This window comes from Rattus norvegicus, chromosome 5 (genome assembly GCF_036323735.1).
Source record: "Rattus norvegicus strain BN/NHsdMcwi chromosome 5, GRCr8, whole genome shotgun sequence".
NCBI classification, from domain to species: Eukaryota; Metazoa; Chordata; class Mammalia; order Rodentia; family Muridae; genus Rattus; species Rattus norvegicus.
The window spans coordinates 141,216,432-141,236,712 of record NC_086023.1 but is presented as its reverse complement, the minus strand read 5'-3'; the positions used below and the strand labels follow the sequence as shown (position 1 = coordinate 141,236,712).

Here is a 20,281-nt window from a genome sequence, read left to right as displayed (position 1 = left end):
TAAGAGCTAAATTTCACTAAACATTTTCTTTTCTAAAGAATTTCATACATGCATATCATCATGGTGTATCTTGATCAAGTCCACCCCATTCCTTCCCTTCTACTTCCTCCTCTCCCCCCCTTCCTCTCTCAACTTATGCACCTTTTTCTTTTTAGATTTATTCATTTTATTTTATATTTATGTGTCTTTCCTGTTGGTATGAATGTGTGCTCAGTGCATGCCTGGTGCTCAGTGAGGTTAGAAGAGGTTATCAGATCCTCTGGAACTGGAGTTTCTGATGGTTGGAAGCTACCAAGTGGATGCTAAGAACTGGGTTCAACTACTCTTTACCCCTGATGTGTTCTCTTTGAAACAAACCCACAGAGTCCACCCTGTGCTGCTTGTAGATGCACGGATACAGGGCCATTTACTGAATTAGGAACTTTCTCTCTTTTTATTCCCACAGCCCACAGTCTTCATTCCCCGGATTTTCAATCCCAGGATTTTCCCTTCTGTATATTTTCATCTTGCTTCTTCATGGTCTATGATGCCAACTGAAGTTGTCAGTACAATGAAATCAAACTGCTGTGACGGGAGCAGAATGTTCTGCCATTTTTCTATGTCTTTGAGTTGCACATCAAATCTAGGGCTGATCACTGCACACTTGTTCAACCTGCCTGTGATCATCAATGATCTCAAATTCACCAATGAAACCATGCTTCTGTTATGACCCTAACGATGACTTTGGAACACGGCCTGATGAGGACCTGGCATTTGCCTCTCTTCTCAGCGTTGTTGACCCTCTTGAGAGCGTCATCTGCCAAGACATGCATGTGCACCATGGTGACAGATGACAGAAAGAGGGTGGTCAGGAGTTTTATTTCTTTTTTTTTTCTTTTTTCTTTTTTTCGGAGCTGGGGACCGAACCCAGGGCCTTGCGCTCGCTAGGCAAGCGCTCTACCGCTGAGCTAAATCCCCAACCCCAGGAGCTTTATTTCTTGCACTTTTTTTTTTTTTTTCCGGAGCTGGGGACCGAACCCAGGGCCTTGCGCTTCCTAGGTAAGCGCTCTACCACTTAGCTAAATCCCCAGCCCCAGGAGCTTTATTTCTTATATTTGTTTATAGACAAGTCCTTACAACATAGTTCAGGCTGGCCTGGAACTCACCTTGTAGCATAGGTTATTCTTGAACTCATGGTAATTCTCCAGCCTCTGCCTTATAAGTATGGTAGTCATAAGCCACCACACTAAGTAATTTTTTATTTTTAAAATTTATGTGTGGGGTTAATGAAATGGTTCAGCAGATAAAGGTATTTTCAGCTAAGCCTAAGGGTCTCCCGGAGAGCACATGAAGTGCAGAGGGAAAATTGGGGGTGGGGGTGGGGGGTTAAGAGGAGAGGAAATGGAAGAGAGGGAATAAGGTGGATTTGATCAAGATACACCAAGATGATATGCGTCTATGAAATTCTTTAAAAATAAAATATTTGGAGAAATTTAGTTGCTACTATTTCAATAATTCCCCAAATAAACATCAGATTACACTTAGATAATAACATAGAAGAGAACCAACTCCCACAAGTTGTTCTTGGACCGCCACACTGTGAGCCATGGCACATATATGCACACACACGATGTAATGAAAATTAAAATTTATTTGGGATTTATAAAAAAAATATAGTTAATATTTACAATATGTCGTGGCTTTGGGGAGGGGGGCGTTAGTTTCTCCTTGAGCCACGATCTCATGTATGTAGACCTTGAACTCCTTGATCCTTGACTTTTCTCACGTCTGTGTTCTCCGTGGTTGAGTTTTCTGGCAAGGTCTCTGCTGGCTTTGAACTTGTGACCCTTTGCCTCTAACTCCCTGGAGGACCTTTGAGTAAATCATCTAGTTTTAGTTTTGCTCTCATAAGTGTAAGATCATAATGCTGTCTCTTGGGATGCCTTAATGATTCTTGTTTTGCCTACTGGACTGTAAAGGCAGTGAGGCCGGTGGGTGGGGATCAGACGCATTCCGCTTAGCTGTGTATCTTCGATAATTAGTGTGTAGATAGATGTTCAAAACATATTCGTTGAATGAATGAATCAGAAGAGATCTACCCCTGACATCAACCAGGTAAAGCACTTGCAGTAACCCGAAGACATACCGGGTGGCAGTTTCTATGCAGAAACATTCTAGGCACATTCATCTGCACCGCAGAGGATAGAAGACATGCCTACATCAGTAGCTCGCACATGCAGAAGGATTTTAATAAATGCCTTATCAGTGGAAGAAGCTTCTTCCAAGCAAGGAGCTGCTTATAAGTGTCTCTAATTAATCAAGAGACTGGATTCTCTTCTCCCAAGGCCTGGTTCCCCTCTTCTCTTTACCCCTTGGGGAAATGGAGCCTCCTGGTCTCTCCTGGACTCAGTTTTCCTAGGGCCTTCTACAAGAGGTGCCCCAGGAGGGATGGTTTTAGAGGAAGTGGGCAAGAGAGCAGGCTGGGGTTATTCCAGAACCCAGGCCACGCCGGGCAGGGAGCCCGAGCCTCGGAGAGTCACCCTGGGACTGACCGAGAAGAGCTCCCTGGGGCGGGCCAGGGTCATCGAGCGGCCCCGGGCCGGGGGCGGAGAGGTCGGTCGCGCAGAGGGCGGGGAATGAAGAGTGAGAATTAACCCTGGGAGCTCCGGGGCCGCTACGAGAGGAGGGACCGCGAGAGGACACGGGGTCAGTGAGGAGGGGCACCGGGCCGCGGACCCGCAGGGCGCGACGGGCGGGGTGCAGGGCGGAGATCGCGGCGAGCGGGCGGGGGGCGGCGCCGGCGCCGGGGGTGGGGAGCGGGTTGGGCGTCTGCGCGGGCTCCACTTCAGCCGCCGCCGCTAGGGCGCGGGGGGCGGGGGGCTCGGCGCCGCGAGCTCGGCCATTGTGGGAGCCGCTCCCCTCCGCCGCACCGCAGCCGCCTGCCGGCTTCCTCCTCACGCTCACAGGGTAAGGCGCGGGGCGGGCTCGGGGTCCCGGTTCCTCCGCTGGCTGCCAGGAGAGCCTTGGAGCGGGTCGGCCGCGCCCCAGCCCCGAGGAGGCTGACGGGCGGGTTGACAGGCAACCGGCACCGCGGCCGTGGGGGCCTCGCACCTGCAGCGCGCGGAGTGCGGGGAACGCAGGGCGCGCGGAGCCCGGGTTCCCTCGGGCAGCCGCTGCCCCGGCCAAAGGGAGGCGTGCTTCCTCGGGGGAAAAAATGGGGCACGCGAGAGGGACCTGCAGGGGCGGGCCGGTCTGGATAGGGAAAGTCGCCTCCAGCTTCGCGAGATCGCCGGTGGCACCGACGCCCTGCCGATCCTCGGTCACGCGTCCCCGCTCTTTGTCAGCCACGCGCGGCGGGCACGCGGACCCACCCGCGCCGCCACCGGCTCCCGGGAGCGCCCCTCCCCCACGGTGGGGGTGCAGGCGAGGTGGGGAGGGCTGCAGCCTGCCAATGCCGGGTCAGATGCTTGTAGCGGACCCAGGTAGCCCGGGAACCGCCGCGATGCCTTGGGGGTGTGGGCGCGCGTTCCTTCCAACCCGGGCTGGATGGAGTGACCGGAGTGATTGAGGAATAGGGCGGAAGCCGGGAGGTCACACAGGTGTGAGTGTGCCTGAGGGGTCGGGGACTGTCAGCGAGCCGTGTAGAGCCGAGGCGGGCCGGGCTTCTCAGGAAAGAGGCCTTGCTTTTGCGGGGGGCCTTTGTAGTAAAAATGGGCGTCTAGAAGGGGAATGGGCGGCTCTAGAATGAAGCAGGTGGTCTGAGAGGAGGGGCAGTCTCCTGCCCAGCGTTGAGGGTAGGATGGATGCATAGCCTGAGTTTTCCGGAGGTTGGGGCTGTCACATCAGCACCTGGACGGACAAAAAAAGGTGGGAGGTAGGTGCTAGATGGTCATGGTGAGACTGGAGGCAAGTGCTGCGATAAAGGGCAAAGCTGTGCCAGTCCTTGGATCTTTTCGACTCTTTCGGTGGTAAGATAGGGTCTTACTGTTCCATGAAAAGATCCACACACTCCTGGCACAGGAGTGTCCTGGCAGAGCTGTTCTGTCTGCCCCGGGTTTCACAGAGCCCCCCCTACACCATAGGATGCTTCTTTTGTCTGAGTTCTGTGCTTCTGGGGAAGATGTCAGTGACCCAGGAGGCAGTTTCTGCCTCTCGCTGCTTCTAAGCTGAGATTCCCAGAATCCAGGAGGAGACGTGCCAAAGACCCAGCCATTTAGGCTACGTTCCTGCTCTGCACAGCTCAGTGTGCAGATATCCCCCGTTAGGAAAAGTTGACAGACAGCTTTTGCCTTCCCTGGACTCTAAAGCCCCAACATTGCTGTGTACCTGAACTAAATCTGGGGCCTTATAGGAAGGCTGACAGCTGAAGGCATGCACCAGCTTGGCTCCGAGAGCCCTTGGGGTGGTGGGCCATGGGTAGCAGATGGTTCTGAGCAGTGAGCTGGGCCTGACTGAGGGAAGGCTGCCCAGTCTGGCTGGTGGAGCCCAGCTGGCTTGGATTGCATTTCCACTCTTCTCCCTCCACTAGCTAAACTGACCAGAAAAACTGCCGGTCCTTACCATCACCCCTGCCCCCATGCTGTGTGATCTATTCCCGCACAGCCCTTGGAATGAGCCAATGAATATTTTATCTAACGCCTGCTGTGTGACATACATGGCACCAGCTAAGTTTACATGCACATTTCACGGTGTCCTTAAAATATCCTCTAAGGAGAAGTCTTGTCCCTCCCCCACCGTGCAGATGGTGAAACTGAGTCCCCGAGAGGTGGGAGTGACTTGACCCCGATCTCACTAACTGTAAGTGACTGCACCAGGTCTACTTGCTTCAGGTTCAGTGCTGTGTCTAATCTGTGCACTGAAGGGGAAATCGGGGATTTCCACCTTTTCTACCTCATGCTTCTTCTCATTCCTGCCAATGAGATCCTGTGTTAGCTTTTGAAAATACTTCCCATCTGTTGTCCCATTTTATTCTTATAGCATTCCTGGGAGGTAAGAAGAAGGGGGAGGTAATAGATTCTTTATTGAGTGCTTACTGGGTACCTGGCATCAAACGGCAGGATCTTATTTTGTTCTTGCAAACAGCCTTGTGTGATTGGATGCTAGCTAGCATCATCTCCATTTTATAGGCGAGAATGTTGAGGACAGCAAGATTAAATGGCTTCTCCGAGGACGTATAGCTAGTGGATAATGGAGTAGAAATTAAGCTCCTATTTTTCTGCCTGGCTATCAGTAATAGAAGCTAACGTTCATGGTGTATTTTTGTTTGCTTTTTTAGTCAGACTTTCGCTATGTAGCCATGGCTAACCTGGAGCATGCCAGGTAGACCAGGCTGGCCTTGAACTCACAGAGATCTGTGTGCCTCTGCTTCCTGAGTGCTGGGATTACAGGCGTGCACTACCATGCTTAGCTAAAAACTTATTTTATTGTTAATTCTGTATGTATGTGTTGTTTGTGTATGGATGTGTGCACATGAACACTGGAGCCTGAAGAGGCTAGAGGGGAGCCTCGACTCCCTGGAGCTACAGTCATAGCTCAGGCAGTTGTGATCGTCCTGAAGTGGGTGCTGGGAACCGAAGTCAGGTCTCCTACAAGAACAGTATTCTCTCTATCTAAAGATTTATTTATTTCCCTTTCTTTAAAGATTTATTTATTTCATACATGTGAGTATACTGTCGCTGTCTTCAGATACACCAGAAGAGGGCATAAGATCCCCATTATAAATGGTTGTGAGCCACCATGTGGTTGCCTGGAATTGAACTCAGGACCTCTGGAAGAACAGTCCATGCTCTTAATCACTGAGTCATCTCTCCAGCCCCAACAGTATACTCTTAACCTTAACACACATACTCTGTGTATCTATCTATCTATCTATCTATCTATCTATCTATCTATCTATCTATCTATCTCTCCTCTCTCTGATGTGTGTGTGTGTGTGTATGTACGTGTATTCATGTGTGTGTGCATTACCTAATATAATTTTCCCCTAAGCCCCATAAATTAGTCTTGGTGTGTGCTGTTTCATTTTGGAGGTTCAGGTAGGTTAACACGTCAAGTCAATAGCAGAGCTAGGAGTCAGGACCCAAGTGTCAGGGCTCCTTGTGTGACCCTTCATTCTGTTCACATTCTTCCCTTTCTCTTTCAGATCCCTTCTCCCAGGACATCTAGTCCTTCCTGTAGCTACTCCTGCTTGGACCATGTCTTCCTCTGATGAAGAAACGCTCAGTGAGCGATCCTGTCGGAGTGAGAGGTCATGTCGTAGCGAGAGATCGTACAGGAGTGAGCGGTCAGGGAGCCTGTCTCCCTGTCCCCCTGGGGACACCTTGCCCTGGAACCTGCCACTGCATGAGCAGAAGAAGCGGAAAAGCCAGGATTCTGTGCTGGACCCTGCAGAACGCGCCGTGGTCAGAGTTGCTGGTAAGAACAGTCTCCAGCGTTTGCTAGCTGGCTGCTATGGGCTTGAGGGGGAAGAGTTTGGGCCAGTACGGTGAGGGGCTGAGAGGTCCTCTGAGCCAAGTCAGCTGGAATCTAATTTGTTGTTATGATGATTATTATTGTTGCAAAGACAGTGAAAGAACATTCAAGAGAAACCCAAGGAAGAAAGAGAGAGGGAGAGAGAGAGAGAAAGAGAGAGAGAGAGAGAGAGGGAGAGAGAGAGGAAGGAAGGAAGGAAGGAAGAGAAAGTAAAGGAAAAGATAAAGGAAAAGAAAACATGCTGTCCTGTGCCGAGCGAGGTCTAGTCTCACAGTCTCACCTTTCTCCGTGTTTTCCTGCTTAGCAGTAGTTTACGAACATAATAATTTCGTTGGTGGCCTGTGTTCCAGTGTAGCTCTGTCTCTTCATTCACCCTTTAAACGAGCTTCAGATTGACGTCTCAGATGTCATGGGTTATTTTAAATTTTACTTTTGTATTTTTCCAGATAGGGTCTTACTATGTAACCCTGGCTGGAACTTGCTCTGTAGACCAGGCTAGCCTCAAAATCACAGAGCTCCACCTGCCTCTGCCTCCTGAGTGCTGGGATAGGAAGCCTGTGTCACCACACCTGGCTGAGACTTTGTCTCCCCCCCCACCCCCCCCCCCGGCCCCTGGAGCTGGGGACTGAACCCAGGGCCTTGCGCTTGCTAGGCAAGCGCTCTACCACTGAGCTAAATCCCCAACCCCTTGTCCTTCTTTTTAAAGGCTGTGTTTTGAGGTTTTTCTAACTCCTGTTCTTTCCCAAATGTTTTGCTGTAGTTGATAGTGCTCTAATATCACTGATTAGGAATAAAAACTTTTGATTTCTGTTATTTCCGCATAAGGAAGTCTTAGAAGAAGCCGATTTTAGCCATATTGCCTTTTGAAGGTCTTATGTAGTTTCTCCAGGAACTTGGAGTGAGGGTAGGTGCTGCCTCCCCTTATCAGGAGGTGCCTGTCTGTCCTTTCCAAGCAGCTGTGCTTAGGAGTATAGGCTTTGGTCTCAGAAGGGCCAAGGAGTCACAGGTGGTGATGAGCTCTCAGTGCGGGTGCTTGCAACTGGATCCGGGTCCTCTGTAAGAGTGGCCGAGGCTCTTAACTGCCGAGCGAGCGTCTCTCCAGCCCTCAGCTGCCTTTACTGAGGGCATCTGCAGCTGTCTGTACGCTGTACAGACACTGTACGCTCAGTGTCCCAGCAGATGCTGGTGTCACCATGCAGGTAGAGAGATAGAGAAGTGCCCCAGTGTGTGCAGTGAAGTCCATGACCAAGGCCTGTCCCGTGCTGTCTGCTCTGCCAGGCAGATTATTGTATGTTACCACACCGTCTGATCAACTTAATGGTTCCAGTTCCCTCACTTTTTTCTCCTTCCATGTGACTGAGAGCATTTTATTCTAAAGGGCAAACCTGCCTCCTCCTACCCAACCGCTTAGAAGCCATCTTTGGCTCCTCACTACCTGTGAAATAAAAGCTTCAACATAAAGACCCACCCCCAACCAGGCCCTATTCTGTCTTTTCCACGTCGCTGGCTGGCCGGCCGGCACCTCTCCCCCTGCAGAACTGTGCAGTAGCTTGCTTGTCCTTCAAGGTATGCCGCTTGTGGGATCTAACCTCTAGGTTTTAATTTTCTTCTCTGCAAGATGTTGGCAGTTCCTCCTCCTCCTCCTCCTCAAGTATCAGCCCTTCTATCCCTAAGGCCTCCAGTGGTACCCAAAGCCTCCTCCTCCACTGTTACATTCATGCCTCTCTCTCCTGTTCCCTTGCACAGCAGAGCAGTTAACCCACAGGGAGCCTATCACTCCCTCTCCACTGCGAGCAATTCAGTGCTGTGGCTTATTTTATGTGCTGACCTTCAGTGACTTACACAGGGCCTTGGGCATGCTAGAGGTCATCAAGTAGGGAGTGGCAGCCAAATGAGTGCAAGAAGTATTTAGAGGCTAATATGTGGGCGATTGTGAAGAGGAACAGGCAGTGGGCTGTAATGGGAAATTAGAATTGAGATGGTTATGGAGAGTTGAGGGTCAAGAAAGATGCCGGAGGGAGTTCTAGAAGAGCAGATAGCCAAGAGCCTCGGCAGGTAGGCGGCAGTTTGAACTGCTGGTGGGCAAAAGAGAGTCCTTCTCAACTGTTTTGCCCCTGAAACATTATCTAGTAACAAAGTTTGGAGCAGGCCCTGGAATGCAGGAAGGGGTTTACTCGATGTTAGCCTCACTACCCTCGCTGGCCTCGCTGGCCTCAAAGGAGCACAACTCAGGGGGCTCTGAGTCACAGACCTGTCATTCTCCTGATGGCAGATGGGATGCTTCATTTCCCCTTCCTTATATTCTAATTCATCCTCCATCACTCACACGTCGTTCTAGATGGCTTTGTGACAGTTTCTCCTGTCTTCTCAGAGAAGGCCCTGGTGTTTAAGATTCTCGATTCTCGTCTAGGCTCTAAGTCAAGGGGATTCAAGGGAGCTTAATCATCAGGCAAAGGCCCTCAGGACCCTGCCTGGTCAGCAGAGCAAAGGGCTGGGCAGGTGCTGGGCTGGGCTGTTGCTGCTTTGTTTCTGGCACTATGCTGGTCTTTGCATGCTAACACCACCAATGACTGTCTTGAGGAGGGGGCTGGACCAATGAGGCTGGAGATGGGGAAACTGCTGGGTTTAAAAATAGCCCTGCTGCAGTTGGGTGTGTTTCTTTAGCAGGGGAGGAGAGAGGCAGCAGAGACAGGCGAGACTGCTACTTTAGCGTCTGGCTGAAGTCTCTATATGATTTTAGAATGTCGTGGGGGCTCCGCCAGAGTAAAGAAACAGGCAGCCTTGCCTCCTTGGAGACTCCCACATGTAGGTGCAGGTGTGCTGAGAGATCCTGAATGCTCTGATGTTCCCTAAGGCAGAACTTGCCTTCTGGGAGGAAGGAAGTCAGGCTCACACTGGAAGCAGCTGCTGTGTCCTGTGTAATTTTCATCTCCCTCAGGTTTTGGGTTATGAAGCAAAGTGGGAGGTGTCGGAATCAGTCTCATCAAATGTAGAGACTTCCCAGTCCCTAACCCTTTCTGGTGTCATTTCATTATTATTATTATTATTATTATTATTATTATTATTACTGATACTATTATGTTATTATTAATTTATTTAATTTGTTTACATCCCTAATGCTGCCCCCATCCAGTCCCACCTCCCCTTCACTTCTGAGAGGGTGGGTATCCCCAACCCTAGGACATAAAATCTGTGCAAGACTGAGCCAAACAAGGCAGTCCTCTGCTACATGTGTGCTGGGGACCTCGGACAAGCACGTGTATGTTCTTTGATTGGTGGCTGAGTCTCTGGGAGCTCCCAGGGATTCAGGTTGGTTGACACTGTTGGTCTCCTGTGGGGTTCCTTCATTCCCTTTAGTTTGTTCCTTCAATCCTTCCCCTCGCTCTTCCATAGGGGTCCCTGACCTCTGTCCCATGGTTGGCAGTGAGTATCTGCATCTGTCTCAGTCACCTGCTGGGTAGAGCCTCTCAGAGGACAGCCATGGCCCACGGCTGCTCAGCCATTCCCTCAGTCTCTGCTCCGTCTTTGTCACTGCATTTCTTTTAGACAGGAGAAATTTTGGCTTGAAAATTTTGTAGGTAGGTCGGTGTCCCATCTCTCCACTAGGGGTCCTGTCTGGCTACTGGAGGTGGTCTCTTCAGGCTCCATATCCCCAGTGTAGGGCATTTCAGCCAAGGTCACCCACATTGAATCCTGGGAGCCTCTGTCATCCTAGGTCTCTGGAACTTCTTAGAGATTCCCTTCCCCCACCCCTCCTCCACCCCAGCAGCTGCATATTTCCATCCTTCTCCTGGCCCTCTGGGCCCCTCTCCTGTCTCTGCCTATACCTGATCCTGTCCCCCTCCCTCCCTACCCCCCTCCTCTCTCACCCAGGCCCCTCCCTTTCTCTGCTTCCCATTACTATTTTATTTGCCCCCCCAACCTCCCACCCCTGTCTAAGTGGAATTTAAGCATCCTCACTTGAGCTGGCCTTGTTTAACTTCTTTGGGTCTATGGGGTGTGTCATGGACATTCTGTACTTTTTGGCTAATATCCACTTATCAGCGAGAACATACCATGCAAAAATATGGAACGCTTCAGGAATTTGCGTGTCATCCTTGCACAGGGGCCATGCTAGTCTTCTCTGTATTGTTCCAATTGTAGTATATGTGTAGTCGGAGCAAACATCCTTCTGGTGCCTTGAGTAGGTCTTTTTAAAAAATATTTATTTATATTTTTTGTGTGTGTGTGTGGTGTGTGTGGTGTGTGTGTATGTGTGTGGTGTGTGTGTGGTGTGTGTGTGTGTGTGTGTGGTGTGTGGTATGTGTTTGTGTATGTGTGGTGTGTGTGTGTGTGGTGTGTGGTGTGTGTGTGTGTGTGTGTGTGTACCTTGTCTTTACACACATCAGAAGAGGGCATCAGATCCCATTACAGATGGTTGTGAGCCACATGTAGATCCTGGGAATTGAACTCAGGACCTCTGAAGAGCAGTCAGTGTTCTTAATCTCTGAGCCATCTCTCCAGCCCCAAAATGCTGCATTCTTTGAGATCTATGAAGAACAGGTGATGAAAATGGTCAAAATTACAACCACACAACTCTAGGGGGCACCATTCTCATATGTTGCATATAGATTTGTATAGTGGTTGTGACTAGGTTTTTTTGTAGATGTGTGTCAGGTGTCTTGCTTTTGACTAGGGCAGGGCTAGTACAAAGGTATTCAACCCATCTATGAGGTATTCATCCTTCCCTCTAACATTGGGTGTGTAGGCCCTTCTTGGGTTTTGTTTTGTTCAGGGTCTTGTACAGCCCAGGCTGGCCTTGAATAATCTGTGTAGCAAATAATGACTTAAATTCTGATCTTTCTGCCTTCCTACCAAGAGATGGATTTCAGGTGTGTGTCACCAAGTCCACTTTTTTTCTGTTTGTTTGGTTTTTGGAAGGTTGATGCCATTTCTATTAAAATCTACAAGAAAATTCCCAGGGCAAGCAAACTGTAAATCTCAGCAGCTTCCTGGAGGAGGAGGACGAGGAAGAGAGGGAAAGCCTCATGCTGTTTGAATTAGGGGTCATGGAGGCAGGGAGCCACATGGGGAGGAGGTTTAGAGAAAGAGTAAGGAAGCCCGAGGTGTCAGGGAAAGCCTCCTTCCACTGCAGGGCAAGAGAAAGAGAGCAAGCTACCTTTTCTGATTAATTAGCAAAGTGAGCTGACTTAGGAAGTAAGCCTATGGCCCTGCAGGAGACTTCCCATGGTCCTGTTTTGAAGATGCCTTCTCCTCTTGGCATTCCAGGCTGCCCTCCTTTTTTGTTTTTGTCATTGATATTAAAAGATAGCCAAAGATATGGTCCTTTCTTCACGGAGTTCCGTCTAGCTGAGAGGATGGCAGGAAGGAAGTGGATTACATGGTGAGAGCTGGGCACACAGGAGCTCAGGCTGAGAATGCACACAGCCTGGTTAACCAGTCTGGCATAGATTCATTCATTTACCCCATTCCCAACATCTACTCCATTAGAGCCTCCTCCAAGAAGCTGCCCTCTGACCCCTCCTATCGGACAATGTATCTCTTCTAACCCTTCTGTATCTTAGGTCTAAGCTCTTTGTTCCCAGGTTCCTCCGCCACAGCAGATGTGGACCTTGTAATAATCAGGAGTCCCTTCTTGCTTTTCTGACCCTGGGTGGACAGTCCTGAGGATTCTATCATGCACTTCACAGAAGGGCACCTGTTCCCCCTTTTCCTTCATGCAACTTTCCTCCAGGACAGCAGATCCATCCGTCCATCCATCCATTTGATAAAAAGCCAGAGCCCCAACTATGTCCCAGAAGCTACAATGACAGTTTTATGCACAGTCAGGACTTCTAGCCCCTGAAGTGCTTCAGTTTCATCTCTAAAAGGGTGGGCACTGATACCTGCTTCCAGGGACCAGCAGACGAGCTTTTCATACCTGTTACTGCACTTAGTGCCATCCTTCCTACTGCCTGGAAAACCACCAAAAGAGGCAGGGAAGGCTGCAGGAGGCCAGTGGTTTCCTAGGCCGGCAAGGAATGGGCCTGGGCTTGCCACTTCTATTGCTTTCCTTTGTTCGTTCCAAGGCCTTGTCAGAAAGCAGATGGAAGTGATTTGTTCTGTCCAAGCCACAGATGGAATCGAGGCCTGGAGGGGTGGGAAGTGGAACCCTAAGGAATCATTCTCCTGGGAACCCACATTCCTGGGCAAGCAATCTTTCTCATCCTGAGCATTTTGTAGCTTTGTACCCAAGAAGGCTCATTCTCTTCCCAGCTTCTCTCCCTCCTTCTGACTCTGCGTTGTGGGTGCCTGGCTCTGTCCTGGAGCCTGGTTTCAATAGCAGGAGAGGCCTGGGAAAGTGGGGCAGAGTGAACGGTAGCTACGCACCACGAGCTCAGCTGCAGCGCTTTGAAAGTAAATCTGGGTCACATTCACTGGAGGGATAGAGAATGACCACGTGGGCAGAATTCTGTGCAAGCCGCAAAAAGGATAGCCAAGCTGTCCTTTCTCTGAGGCTCAGCGTCCCTTTGGGACCCCCAGCTGGTCAGGGAGGTGGTTGCTGCATCCCAATGTACAATCCTGTCTGTACCCTTGGTTATCCATCATGCTTTCTGAGTGAGTTTCAGAGCAATGGCAGTCTGACGTGTGGCTGTCTGTTCTGAAGGTTAGGCATGCAGAGGAAGGACCGGATGCTTTGGGGACTATGGAAGGCTGTCATTTCTTAGAGCTGAAACGCCACTAGAAGTGTAGAACTGAGTGTATTAGAATCTTGGACTGCACTTAGTCTCTACTCTATCAGTACTCCACCGCAGAAAGGCCTGTGACCTTACCTGGGCGTGAGAATGAATTATCCCCCACCTCCAAGTGTTATACTGAGGCTGTCTGGCATCTTTTTCATGGTTGCTATAGCTGAGACCTACTGTGGTCTGGCTTTATAGACTGCCTGTAGCAGATTGCTGGCTCTGCCTGGACTCTTCTGTAGGAAAAGAAAGGGCCTTCCGAGCCGGGATCTCTCTTTGGACTAAGGTTGCTGCTAAAGAGATGTGAAAGCCCTGTAATCTGCAGAATGATTAATGGGCTGTGCCTTGCTCTTACCCCAGAAGTTTTCACTCAGTGGAAACTCAGGGGAGGATTCTGCTTGGAGCCTCTATGAGTGGTCTTGGGGATGCTGTCCTCAGACCTTCACTTGCTCATTTCCATGTTTATTTTCTCTTCCATTCATTCGTGCAAGGGAATGGCTTTACATATCTCAGGTGTGGACCCTGAAAACTTACTTACCTGATTGGGCCCCACATGTTCATTGTTAAAATTGGGGAACAAGAGAGCTGCTTCTTAGCCCTACAACGTGGGCTAACTAAGGTCAGGGGAGTAAGCTGCCTGGCCCTGTGCCTGCTCTATAGGTACCCTTCATCTACAGTGGCTGTTCCCCTGAGTATCTTGGATTCCAACAGTTTCTCACTGGTCTATGAATGTGCTTACATTGGTCATGCATTTGCTGACTCCATAAACATTCCTTTAGCTACGTTGGTCAAAGCGTCAGCGTCCAGCTCCTGCCCAGGAAAGCAGTGCTGACCTGAAGCTGAGGAAAATCGTGTGGAGGTTCTTAGGGGAGAGGCCTCCTCTTGCATCTGCCTATCTGGGACCTGGAGCCATGGAAGCCTTTGATCTGGGACTTAGAAAAGAATTAGACGCTTGCTAGAACACCGAGAAGAGAGAGGGCACACCCATTATGTGCTTTTATTCTTTCTCTCCTTTCTTTGCCCTCAGTAGGAAGGGAAGAAAATGAATTGAGAGCAGCTGGGTGGGAGTTAGGAATTAAAGGACACAGAGGGTGGGTCGGGGGCTGAATTCTGGACCCAGCTTGAAAGCTCCTCCACGGCTGGTAGTTCTGCTGCTGAGCGCCGAGATGTGTACCAGGACTTTACACATGTCCTGTCACCCTCGCAGAACCCTGGGAAATCACGGCTATTTGCAGCAGTAAAACTAAGCAACTTCTCTAGAGGTGTCCAGGAAGCCAGTGGACGCCAGAGGTCAGCGTTGTCAGTGTGCGTGGTGCCTCCTGAAGCCCCACAGGCACGGTATGCCCTTGGAGTTATTCAGTACTGCGCTTCAGGGCCAACTGAGGCCAAAGCCCCTCCCTCTTTCCAGAAAGTTGGAAGCAATGCTAATGTAGAAGGGATGGTGCTCTGAATACCCATCACCCAGAAACCAGAACTTCCTGTCATAACTGGGATCGTGGCAAACGCTTTTAATTTGCAGAGCTCCTGAGGCAGATGCAGAGAGAGCTCTGTGAATCCCAGGCAGCCTGGTCTACAGAGTGAGTTCTAGGGCAACCAGAGCTACATGGTGAGACACTGCCTCATAAACGAACAAACAAACTATCTTATCTGAATGAGTTCTAGGCCAGCCAGTGCTACATAGTGAGATGCTGTCTCATAACTGACTAACAACTAACTAACTAACTAACTAACAACCAACTAACTCAGTCAATCCATCCATCCATCCATCTATCCATCCATCCATCCATCCATCCATCTATCCATCTGTCCATCAATCAATCAATCAATCAATCAATCACCTTATTCATTCCATTCCTGCTCCATAGTTATGTAAAAGAGGTGGGCTTGGTACTATAGGGTACTCAGCAGGCTGAGGCAGGAGGATTGATGGTTCAACTTGGGGAACTTTACTAAGACTTTGTCTTAGAGTAAATATATAAAAGGTAGCTGGGGACAGCTCGGGGTAGACCACTTGCCTAGCCTGCATAGGGCCCTAGGCTCAGCTCCCAATACCTAAAGGAAACTTTGTGCAGTGGCTGGTGTGTTTCCCCTGCCCACCCCCAATGTTGCTCACTTCTATTAGCTTATATCTGTTGCATAAAATAATGACTTTTTTTTTTTTTTTGGTTTGTTAAGACAGGGTTTCTCTGTGTAGCCTTGGCTGTTCTGACCCAGGCTGGCCTTGAACTGATTTGTTTCTCTGCTTCCCAAGCATTGGAAATAAAGGGGGGAAACCCCCACCACTCCATAATGGATTTAAAAATAATTTTTTTTTTGGCCTGAACAATCCTCCTTCCTATGTCTCCTGACTGCTAAATTATAGGCATGTGCTACTATGTCTGGCAATTCAAGATCTCTCTCTCTGGAGACATATTATATTTATAATATAGATATAAAAATTGAAACAGGGTTTCTCTGTGTAGGCCTGGCTGTCCTGGAACTTATTCTGTAGACTAGGCTGGCCTTGAACTCAGAGATCTGCCTGTCTCTGCCTTCCAAGTGCTGGGATTAAAGGCATATACCACCACTGCCTGGCCTCTATCATTTTTTTTTTTAAAGATTTATTTATTTACTTTATGTATGTGAGTACACCGTAGCTGTCTTCAGACACACCAGAAGATGGCATTGGATTCCATGACAGATGGTTGTGAGCCACCATGTGGTTGCTGGGAATCAAACTCAGGACCTCTGGAAGAGCAGTCAGTGCTCTTAACCACTGAGCCATCTCTCCAGCCCGCCTCTATCATTTTTATCACAACTATTAGAGACGTGGTCTCTCTGTGTAGCCCTGGCTGCCCTGGAACTCTCAATGTAGACCAATCTGACTGTGAACTCCCAAGATATCTGCCTACTTTTGCTGAATGTTGGGATTCAAAGCATGTGCCGCCATGCCCGGCTTTATAGATTTTTAAATTCTTATATTTTTGTAGCGCTGGAGATCAAACACAGGGCCTCTTTCTTATGTGTTAGAAATTTGTGCCTTTAAAAAAAAAATCTTGGGGTTGGGGATTTAGCTCAGTGGTAGAGCGCTTGCCTAGCAAGCATAAGGCCCTGGGTTTGGTCCCCAGCTCCGAAAAAAAGAAAAAAGAAAAAAAGAAAAAAAATCTTTAAGGGCTGGAGAGATGGCTCAGCAGTTAAAAGCACTGTCTGCTCTTCCAGAGGTCCTGAGTTCAAATCCCAGCAACCACATGGTGGCTCACAACCATCTGGAATGAGATCCAACACCCTCTTCTGCTGTGTCTGAAGACAGTGACAGTGTACTCATATACATAAAATAAATAAATAAATTTAAAAAGTCTTTAAAATTCATTTTTATGTGTATGAGTGCTTTGCCTGGACGTCTGGTGCCTGGAGTGGCCAGAAGAGGGCATCGATTCAGTGCAAGTGGAGTTACCCAGGGCTGTGAGCCACCATGTGAGAGCTGGGGACGGAACCCAGGTCCTTCTCAAGAACAGCAAGCACTCGTGACCTCGTGACTTCGAGCCACCTCTTGGCCCCTCTGTCAGTTCTGGAGACGAGGTCTTGCGGTGTAGCTCAGGTTTGCCTGGTACACGAGATCCGTCTGCCACAGCCTCCCTGCCACACCCTCCATTCAGTGCTAGGATCACAGACTCCCACCAACCCTGCGCCTATCTCTCCGGTTTGTTTTGAGCCAGTCTCATGTGGCACAGGCCAGTCTTGATGGCTATCTAGCTGACCTTGATTTCTAACTCCTGTCTTCATCTTGAGTTCTGAGAGAGAGAGAGAGAGAGAGAGAGAGAGAGAGAGAGAGAGAGAGAGAGAGAGAGAGTGTGTGTGTGTGTGTTATAATTTTGGGGCTTTTTTTGGAGACAGGGTCTCATTATGGAGCTCTGGCTGTCCCAGACTTACTAGGTAGACAGGCTGGCCTTGAACTGAGAGATCCCTCTTCCTCTGCCTCCCGAGTTTATGTCGTAGTGCTGGAAATTGAACGCAGGACTTAGGCGTTCGAGGGTAGTAGTCTATGAACTGAGCTGCTTGGCAGTCTCCTGCCCCACTTTTTAACTGTCACACTGTACTGCCATCCTTCTCTAGTAGTGAATGTTTATCTACTCCAGGGTCCACATCTGAAGAAGAGAGCTAGTGCCCCTGCCCAGAGGCCTCCAGAGGTACTGAGTCTCCGGGACACTGTGTCCCCTGCTTGGGGATCCTGATCCTTCCAGACAAGATTCACATTCTTCTCCAAGGATGTACAGAGTGAGGCTTCAGCACATTGGTTCTGTAACCAGGAGCTGTGTTTTGGCAGTGGCCTCTGTTGTACCTTAAACACTTCAGACCATGGACCCTGGCTTTAATCAGAACTCTGCCAGGGTAATGGAGGGGCACATCCCCAAAATGGATTTTGAGAACTCAGAAAGTTGGAAGCTGAGCTGGGTGTGTTGGCACATGACTTTAATCCCAGAACTCAGGAGACAGAGGCAGGTGGATCTTTGTGAATTCAGGGCCAGCCTGGGCTACAGAGAGAGTTCTAGGCTAGGCAGAGCTATGTAGTGAGACTGTCCCCTGCTCTTACTATGAAAGAAAGAAAGAAGAGAGAGAGAGAGAGGAGAGGAGAGGAGAGGAGAGGAGAGGAGAGGAGAGGAGAGGAGAGGAGAGGAGAGAAATGAAACACAGTATGGTGATGTGAACCTGTAATCCAGGCACCTGGAAAACACAGGACAGTGAAGACTATATAGAGAAACCTCATCTCAAAAAAGCTAAATGAAAATAAAATAAGAAGTTGAGACTGAATCTTAGTCTTCTGTGTGTGAAAGGTTTTTAAGATGACAGCGGGAAGGTATTCTGCCACTTCAGAAGACCCTGTATTTAAGTCTTGGTGGGATGCCTGGGGAATTATTCCACACCAATGTTCTCACCTAAAACCAGAGGCCACCACACTGTAGGGCCTGTTGGTGGGAGTTAATGGTAGGTTCTATCCTTTCACAGGCTCCTGTCGTGGAGCAGTGTGGGAAGGTGGGGTTTCAGGCGGAGGGGAAGCTTCATAGATAACTTGCCATGTCTTTCAGTTTTAGAAACCTCCCAGTTTCCTGTATAATGCAGCCTGCTATGAATGAGGCTTGGATCTTTGTTGGTTTGTTTCAAGAGAGGCTTTCACTGTGTGGCCCTGGCTGCCCTAGAATTTGCTCTGTAGACCAGGCTGTCCTCATACTCAGAGATTCACCTGTCTGCCTTCCTGGTGCTGGGGTTAAAGGCATGCACAACCATTGCCCAATGAGGCTTGATTCTTGCAAGAGGAAAAAGGACAGTTTTATTCACATAGTTGGGAGATGGTGGAGGGGCCAGGGCCCTCTGTAACTGTACTGATCTGTTCGGAATACCGGGCTGTGTGTTTTGCATGTTGTAGGCTGTTCTGGACCACAATGGTTAAATGGATTTTAAGAAGCAGATGCTCTCTAGTGAAGAGACAGACACCCGGAGACCTCATACCTTGCCTGAGGTCTCTCAACCAGTAAGGGGCCAAACAGGCAAGGACTCCAGCTCTGCCTAAGGCAACCGCTGCCTTTACAGTTCGTAGTAAGATAATGACAGCATCTGCATAGCACTTCATGGTTCACTAGTGTCTTCACATGCTTTCTATGCTCTGTGCCATGACAGGCCCACCCCATTCTTTGGGATAGTTTTTTGTTAAGGGTCCTCCCACTCATTCTCTGGAGTGAGGATGGGAGATTCTTTGGCAGTGGCTCTGAGAAGTCAGAGGAGAAGGCCGAGGGAGAAGCTAAGGTGGTGAGACTTGGCCAGTTGCTATGGTTACCCAGCCATCTGGGTAACCATTTTGAGGGTTGCTATAGTGATGGGCTGCTGGGTGGCAGGGAACCTTCTTCCTGGGGTGGCTGGCACCATGCAAGCTTTTGGGATGAGGGATACAGGACTTTTATAGCAGAAGAGGGCAGCACAAGAGCAAAGTCTAGCTGCCCTGAGGGGACTAAGGGACTTAGGGCAAAACTTAGGTTTCCAAGGCAGAAAGCAACTTTGTCTAGGATGGGCCAAAGTGGGAGGGGCTAGAGCTGGAGGCAGGACTCCTAAGACAGACTAGAACCTGGCCACTTGCTTCCAACCAAATGATCAAACTGAGTGGCCCTCAGTGCCTGTGCCTGCTACCAACTTCTACAGGGGAATGTAAAAGGCACAGCATGTAAAAGACACAGCAGTGCCATAAAGAGGAATAAAGCACACACACACACACACACACACACACACACACACACACACACACACCCCTTACTAGCAAGTGTATTTATAAAGCATTAATTCACACGTAGAAAATAGAGCTGCTTAAGCCAAGTTGAAGAAGTGTTGGCAGTAAGTCTCCTCGAGGTTGGGGACGGGAGGGAGACAGGGTTTCTTGCTTCCCTCTCTCCAATCGGAATAGAAAATGGCTTCAGTTCTTGACCACTGAGTAAACACCGTTTGTTGTTTGTTGTTTGGTTTGTTTTCTGAGACATTGTCTAACTATGTAGCTATGGCTGTCCTGGAACTATGTAGACCAGGCTGGCTCCAAACTCACAGAGCGCGCCTCAGGAGTGCTGGGATCAAAGGCATGCACCATGACACCCAGCTCCTGAATTAATTTTTTTTTGTTTTTAGAGACAAGGTTCCCTGTGTAACAGCCTTGGCTGTCCTGGAACCTGGTTCCTATACCAGGCTGGTCTCAATCTCACAGAGATCCACCTACCTCTGGAGTGCTGGGATTAAAGGCCTTCTCTACTCCTACACAGCTAACAGGTGGAATTATTAAGAACTTCTGTCTGGGCCAGTTAAAAATGGCTTCCTGTGGGGTTGGGGATTTAGCTCAGTGGTAGAGCGCTTGCCTAGGAAGCGCAAGGCCCTGGGTCCGGTCCCCAGCTCCAAAAAAAAAAAAAAAAAAAAAAGAACCAAAAAATGGCTTCCTGTATTGACAGTAAGCTCCCCTGTAGGGTTTCAGTAGTTGGAGATGGATGAAGGGACTGGATTTTGTAGGTAAACGGTTAGTTTGGTTCTGGGGAAAATGCTGCCACGAGAAATAGACATAGTGTTTGTGTGTCTGTGTGAGCTGAGACTGAAGTAAGGTTTCT

At 49.3% G+C, this 20,281-nt stretch overlaps 1 protein-coding gene, 1 non-coding gene and 1 pseudogene across 14 annotated transcripts in view; 1 reads left to right on the top strand and 2 right to left on the bottom strand.

Moving 5' to 3' along the window:
* Window positions 1-414: 414 nt before the first annotated feature.
* Window positions 415-852, bottom strand: LOC108351106 (40S ribosomal protein S15a pseudogene; annotated as a pseudogene).
* A 1,733-nt stretch (window positions 853-2,585) lies between these two features.
* Macf1 (microtubule-actin crosslinking factor 1) overlaps window positions 2,586-20,281 on the top strand; it is a 325,299-nt gene continuing 307,603 nt past the window's right edge. For 2 of the 13 annotated variants that reach the window (XM_063288000.1, XM_039110337.2), the window contains exons 1-2: window positions 2,804-2,946; window positions 6,122-6,393. In XM_063288000.1, the coding sequence (XP_063144070.1) occupies window positions 6,174-6,393 (220 nt within the window). In that variant the 5' untranslated portion in view covers window positions 2,804-2,946; window positions 6,122-6,173. Of the gene's footprint in view, window positions 2,686-2,803; window positions 2,947-3,284; window positions 3,462-6,121; window positions 6,394-20,281 lie in introns of those variants that run through there. The other 11 variants (XM_039110340.2, XM_039110338.2, XM_063288013.1 and 8 more) reach the window with 7 other exon arrangements.
* LOC120103187 (U6 spliceosomal RNA) lies at window positions 10,511-10,615 on the bottom strand. Its single transcript, XR_005505283.1, has one exon. It is a non-coding gene; the product is annotated as a U6 spliceosomal RNA (small nuclear RNA).